Source organism: Bubalus bubalis, chromosome 9, assembly GCF_019923935.1.
Source record: "Bubalus bubalis isolate 160015118507 breed Murrah chromosome 9, NDDB_SH_1, whole genome shotgun sequence".
Lineage (NCBI taxonomy): Eukaryota > Metazoa > Chordata > Mammalia > Artiodactyla > Bovidae > Bubalus > Bubalus bubalis.
In genome coordinates this window covers 102,109,917-102,117,070 of record NC_059165.1, presented here as the reverse complement: position 1 = coordinate 102,117,070, position 7,154 = coordinate 102,109,917, and the positions used below count along the sequence as shown (strand labels likewise).

Genomic DNA, 7,154 nt, shown 5'->3' with positions numbered 1-7,154 from the left:
AGACCTTTTCTGGAATTCCCCAGTTGTTTCCAGCTTTCAAACTCTGGGCCAGTGGTTCTCAATCAGAGATGCTTTTACCCTGGGTGATATTTGGTCATGTCTGAAGGGGTGCTGCTAAACAGCTATACTGTAATGCCCAATCAGCAGCCAACACAAATAATGATCCTGCCCAAAAGGAAAACAGTGAGAAAATGATTAAACCTAACCTAGACCATCACTTTCCCACATCAGTATTCATACCAGTCACCCAGATGCAGGTTCAAATGCAGTTTCTGATCAGCAGATCTTGCCTGGTGAGTCAACAGGCTCCTGGATGGTGTTGATGATGCAGGTACTGGATTTTGACCATTATTGAGTAAATAAGGCTGTGGTTATGTTTTAGAGTCTTCTACAGAGTTTTACATTTTCTCTATCGAAAATCAACTTTGTATGAAATTTTGAAGAAAAGCATGTGCATTCACTCCAGAGGCTGTGAAAATATGCGTCCAGTTTGTGTCCCATTCATGGATCACAGCCTCGTCGAGGCAAGTAGGCTTGTGTAACTCAATGAAGCTATGAGCCATGCCATGCAGGGCCACACAGACAGGCAGGTTATAGTAGAGAGTTCTGACAAAACATGGTCCATTGGAGGAGGGAATGGCAACCCACTTCAATATTCTTGCTGCAAGAACCCCATGAACAGTATGAAAAGGCAAAAAAGGGCCCTTGAACCACCCCAAATCATGCACTTCTGGAAAAGTTAGTGTAGTAGGCAGAATAAGGGCTTGCAAAAGAAGTCCACGTTCATATCCCTATAATCTTGAGTTTGTTATTTAACATAGCAGGGATGTTTAAATTAAGGTGGTTAGTTGAATAAAGTTCCTAATAAGTCACTTTAAGACAATTAGCCATGATTATTAATCAGTGATCCTCTAAACATGGATGAGAGAGGCAGAAGAATTGAACTCATAGAGATATTTGAAAATCTTAAGCTGCTAACTTTGGTGATGTGGCAATAGTCAAGGAATGCAAGTATTCTCTAGGAATTGGAGTAGGACAGGAAACGGATTCTTCCCTGGAGCCTCCAGGAGTAATCTGTTGCAGGAAGGGGGACCCCCTAGGGCCTGAGAGTGGGCTCTTGTCTAACACTCAGAAGTGAATTGTCCGAGGAGACATCCATTCTGACAAAGCATGAGACTTTATTCCTTTGATATGCACCTCAGCTATCTGGGGTTCCCTGGTGGCTCAGATGGTAAAGAATCGCTGCAATGAGGGACACCTGAGTTTGATCCCTGGGTTGGGATGATCCACTGGAGAAGGGACTGGCTACCCACTCGAGTATTCTTGCTTGGAGAATTCATGGACAGAGGAGTCTGGTGGGCTACAGTGCATGGGGTCTCAAAGAGATACAACTGAGTGACTAACACTTTCACTTTCATTCTGTATTTTTTACATCCCGAGCATCCTTGGGGCTCACCATAGGGAGTGGCAGCAGTTTGATGGCTGCTAGATGGCAGATAATCTTTCCTTCCTGAGTTCCCTCAGGGCTCACCAGCTCAACTTCTATGGTGGCTGAAATTGCTGATTATTGACATCTGTTGTTTACTGATATGGCAGGAAATATTCCATTCCTCAGTTCCTCCTCTTGGTCTGGAATTTGACTAATATTTGGAAGATATTTCATGACTAATTTTTGTCCTTAACATGGGGTATTTAGTTTTCTTTAATTTACAAAAAATCTTTTGACATTCAGACTATCTGCCCCTTGTTGCAAAACTTTGGCATGATCTGGTTCCTACCCCCATATCCTTTGAGCTCTCTGCTCAGGGTTACTTGAGATGCTGTTTTCAGTCAACAGTGTAATGATCTGATATATTTATGTATTCTAAAATAGTTACCATGATAAATTTAGTTAACATTACCTGAAAAAAATTACCATTTTTTTTCTTGTGGTGGAACATTGAAGAATTACTGTCTTTGCTATGTTGCTGTTGCTAAGTCCCTTCAGTCGTGTCTGACTCTGTGTGACCCCATAGATGGCAGCCCACCAGGCTCCCCTGTCCCTGGGATTCTCCAGGCAAGAACACTGGAGTGGGTTGCCATTTCCTTCTCCAATGCATGAAAGTGAAAAGTGAAAGTGAAGTCGCTCAGTCGTGTCCGACACTAGCGACCCCATGGACGGCAGCCCACCAGGCTCCTCTGTCCATGGGATTTTCCAGGCAAGAGTACTGGAGTGGGGTGCCATTCCCTTCTCTGAATTACTCTCTTAGCAACTTTCAAAGATATAATAGAGACTCATTAACTGTTGTCATCATGCTCTCTTAGCTCCTCAAGGCATCTTCATTTTTAACTGGAAGTTTGTACCTTTTAATCAACATCTCTCCAAAAGCCTGGGTTCCTGGCAACCACTATTCTACTCTCTATTTGCAAAATTTGGCAAATAGATGGGGAAACAGTGGAAACAGTGGCTGACTTTATTTTTCGGGGCTCCAAAATCACTGCAGATGGTGATTGCAGCAATGAAATTTAAAGACGCTTACTCCTTGGAAGGAAAGTTATGACCAACATAGACAGCATATTAAAAAGCAGAGACATTACTTTGTCAACAAAGGTCCATCTAGTCAAGACTATGGTTTTTTGCAGTGGTCATGTATGGATGTGAAAGTTGGACTATAAAGAAAGCTGAGCACCAAAAATATGATGTTTTTGAACTGTGGTGTTGGAGAAGACTCTTGAGAGTCACTTGTACTAAAAGGAGATCCAATCAGTCCATCCTAAAGGAGATCAGTCCTGGGTGTTCATTGGAAGGACTGATGTTGAAGCTGAAGCTCCAATACTTTGGCCACCTGATGCAAAAAACTGACTCATTTGAAAAGACTCTGATGCTGGGAAAGATTGAGGGCAGGAGAAGGGGACGACAGAGAATGAGATGGTTGGATTGCATCATCAACTCAATGGATGTGGGCAAGGGTGGACTCCGGGAGTCGGTGATGGACAGGGAGGCCTGGCATGCGGCGGTTCATGGGGTCACAAAGAGTCGGACACAACTGAGTGACTGAACTGAACTGAACTGATTTGCATGATTTTGGCTTTTCAAAAAGATTCCACATATACATGACCTATACAGTAAGAAATGGTAACTCACTCCAGTATTCTTGCATGGAATATTCCATGGACAGAGGAGCATGGCGGACTACAGTCTGTGGGATAGCAAAGACTCAGACACAACAGAGGGACTGAGTATGCCTGTACACATGACATAATAATATATTTGTATCAAGGGATATATCTAATCACACGATAATGGAAATTCCCCTAATTGTTTAGATCCAATGTTGAGAATAAATTTGAGAGAGTGGGAAAACCATAACATGGAAAAACTCTCGAAAATGAGAGAGATCACAAATCTTAATCAAGTGAGTGAAATTAAGTTATATGGAGGAGTTCAAAGAAATTTAACTTCTAGGAAATAAATACAAGGAGCATGTCCTACTTCTTCAATCTAATGAAAGAATCTGAAAAAAAAAGATCTGCAATTTCTGGCTCTGGGTTTTGAACCCTTCAATCAGGTGGCCTTCTTCAGCTGAAGACAAATGGCCTATTTAGAGCTGCCTTTCTAAAGAATGCTTGCATAACCCTCTTTATGTCTTTGTTCCTCAGACTGTAGATGAAAGGGTTCAGCATTGGTGTGACCACAGTGTACATCACCGAGGCAATTTCACTTGAGTGTGAGCTCTGGGTAGCTGAAGAGCTAAGGTACACTCCTAAGCTTGTACAATAAAATAAGGAGACAACTGAGAGGTGAGACACACAGGTAGAAAAGGCTTTAAGCTTTCCCTGAGCTGACGAGATTCCATATATGGAGGAAACTATCTTAGAGTAAGAGTAAAGTATCCCAGACAGGGGACCACCAGCCAGCAGCCCAGTTGCAAAATACATCACCAAGTCATTAAGAAAGTTGTCAGAACAGGCAAGTTGGACCATCTGATTGAGTTCACAGAAATAGTGAGGGATTTCCAGCTCTCCACAGAAGGACAGTCTCAACACCATTAAGGTTTGTAACAAGGAATGAAGGACACTGATGGCCCAGCTAACCAGAACCAGAATCCCACAGATTTGGGGATTCATGATGGCTGTGTAGTGCAGGGGGTGGCAGATGGCCACAAAGCGGTCATAGGCCATTACCGTCAGGAGGAAGTCATCCAACCCTGCAAACAGTGTAAAAAAAAACATCTGGGTGATGCAGCCTTCATAGGTGATAACTTTGCTCTGTGTCTGGATGTTCCACAACATCTTTGGGATGGTGGTGGAGGTGAAGCAGATGTCTACAAAGGACAGGTTGGAGAGGAAAAAGTACATGGGAGTGTGGAGGTGGGGGTCTGAGACAGCCAGGACGATGAGCAGGTTTCCAAACACAGTGATCAGGTACATGGAGAGGAAAAGTCCAAATATGAGGGGCTGTAGTTCTTGTTCCTCTGAGAATCCGAGAAGAAGAAATTCTGAAACTTCTGTGATGTTCTTTGGTGCCATGTAGTGGAAGCGACTACAAGTAAAGGGAGAAAACGTGACTAATTTTCATGCAAGTGAACATTACTCACATTGTTGAAATGCTACCTTATGTATTTTGCGATTAGGAAATTAATGTCAATATTTTGTTCATGCAATGAGTACAGTGTTTTGGTAATCCAAAGCTCCTGAAATCCAGTCATGGAGAATCAATGTAGCAAATAAAAATAAATATAGTGTCATATGGTGACACATACTATGAATAAAATGAAAGCAAGTGTAAAGGAAAGAGTAAAGAAGGGATGTTATTTTTATGGGTGTTCAGGTAAGACCACAAATAAGGTGACATTTGAAAAGAGACCTCATGGAAGAGAGAACAGGAGCCATGAACTTATCAGGAGAACTGTGTACCTGGCAGGGAGAACAGCCAGTGCAAAGGCCCTGGGGAAGGTGCTCGTTTAAGAAGTTCTAGGTGAAAAAAGGAAACTGGTGTGGTGAGGGAAATGAGTAGGAGGGAGAGTGAGGAGAGATGGTGTCAGAGGATGTTGAGCAAGGTGGTCTCCTTGCTGCTGCTGAGACTGCAAGTTACAAGGAGTCCCTCCTCCGTATTACATTTCTCTAGCACTTTATGAAATTGCTGCAAAGGTGGCCTGTATTTTTTTTTTTTTGGGGGGGGGGAGGGTGGGGGCTCTGTTGAGTCTTCACTGCTGTGTATAGGCTTCTGTAGTTGCACGTTCTCTAGTTGTGGTGAATTGGTTTATTTGCCCCGTGGCATGTGGGATCTTAGTTCCCAGATCAGAGATTGAACCTGCATCCCCTGCATTGGAAGGTGGATTCTTAAGCCCCGAAACACCAGGGAAGTCGTAGCCTATATTTAAATGAATCTCTTCTTTAGTACCTTTTGCTGATTGAGTTCTGGCCTCTGTGTATGAGAATCACTTTGGAATATGTGAGCTCAGTACCCCTGCTCTGAAGACTTCTCACCCTTCACAAGGCAAGAAAACAAAAGACACACAATAAGACCCTGGCTTCCTAGGCTGTGTTATTTCCATGAATTTTTCACCCTTAACAACCACAAATGATTTAGAGTTAGATACAATTCAAGTTGATCAGATAAGATTATGTACAAATGGTATTCAGAAATTCCAGTTTGTAATTTTCCTAGGTATCAATGAAACTTGGCGTTTAATTTTGGTATGACCATTTTATACCATGTATTAAAGACATATAATTTTTTTTCAGCATTCAACTATATTATATATCAGTATTATATCTTTAAATATGGATGTATATATATATATGGGGCTGCCCTGATAGCTCAGTTGGTAAAGAATCCACTTGCAATGTGGGAGATCTGGGTTTGATCCCTGGGTTGGGAAGATCCCCTGGAGAACAGAAAGGCTACCCACCATTCTGGCCTGGAGAATTCTATGGACTGTATAGAGTTGGACATGACTGAGCATATATATATATATATGCCTGCAAGGAGATCAAACCAGTCAAGCCTAAATGAAATCAACCCTGAATATTCATTGGAAGGACTGATACTGAAGCTGATGCTCCAACAATTTGGCCACTTGATGCAAAGAACTGACTCATTGGGAAAGACCCTGATGCTGGGAAAGACTGAAAGAAAAGGAGATGGGGGTAGCAAAGAATAAAGTGGTTATATCACATCAGTGATTCAATGGACAGGGATTTGAGCAAACTCCGAGAGATAGTGAAGGACAGGGGAGCCTGGTGTGCTGTAGTCCAGGGGGTCACAAGGTTTCAGACACGACTTAGCAACTGAACAATAGCAACAACAATATATATTTCTGCACATGAGAGAAAGAGAGAAATAGAGAATGGACATGAAAGAGAATACAGATCTGATAAACTCAAATGGTCCCTGAGAGACTGTGGTAAGAAAATTTCTTTGGTTCTTATAACATTTCACATGCTATTATATTCCCTTGATGCCCAGCAGAAATTATTAAAAAGAAAAAATAAATTTATCTAGAGTAGCAATAACTTATGGTCTAAAATACTTATGGGTTGAATGACCCAAGAGAAAAATGAGTAAAGGGAACAAAATAGCACTTCACAAAAGGGTGCTTACAAAGCACAATGGATAGGAATTGAACACTGGCCATTTTTAATATCAGGTAGAAAAACTTGTTTTTCCTTTTTTTTTTTTTTTTCATTTTTGTTTGACTAAGTGTTTTTATATGAAAGCAGAGGAGCAAGCCTCTTTCTCCCCTTTTATATGTGACATCTTGTTTCTTGTTGTTGTTATTCTTGGATTTTAATCTTTTTTTTTTTTTGATGAGTCCTAAGGGTGCACTCTAGCCCTGGTTCTGATCTTTGCCCAAAAGATCAAAAATCCATACACATAAAACCTGGATACACTGTGACAGCTTCAACCTTTTCACCAACACTCTTCATGTTAGTCATCTGGGGATATTGTATTATACACTTATTTCCTTCATTGCACTCTGTCTTCCCAATTATAATGCTTGATCCATACATGGAGGGACTTCAGCTGTTTTGTTTATCTTTGTATTTTAACTGAGTATGTAAATATATGTGCCCTTGTATAAAAATGAATTTCGATAAATGAAAAGTTAGGAAATAAAAAGAATAACAAAGAGAATGAAACCAAGTTAAATAGCATGGTTTCAAGACTG

The 7,154-nt window shown here is 41.3% G+C and overlaps 1 protein-coding gene across 1 annotated transcript; it reads right to left on the bottom strand.

Annotated features, from left to right (window-relative positions):
- Window positions 1-3,558: 3,558 nt before the first annotated feature.
- On the bottom strand, window positions 3,559-4,509 carry LOC102394114 (olfactory receptor 7A17-like). The gene has a single exon (XM_044948696.2). It carries the CDS (start codon window positions 4,507-4,509, stop codon window positions 3,559-3,561), a length of 951 nt encoding a protein of 316 aa, XP_044804631.2.
- Between the last annotated feature and the right edge of the window lie 2,645 nt (window positions 4,510-7,154).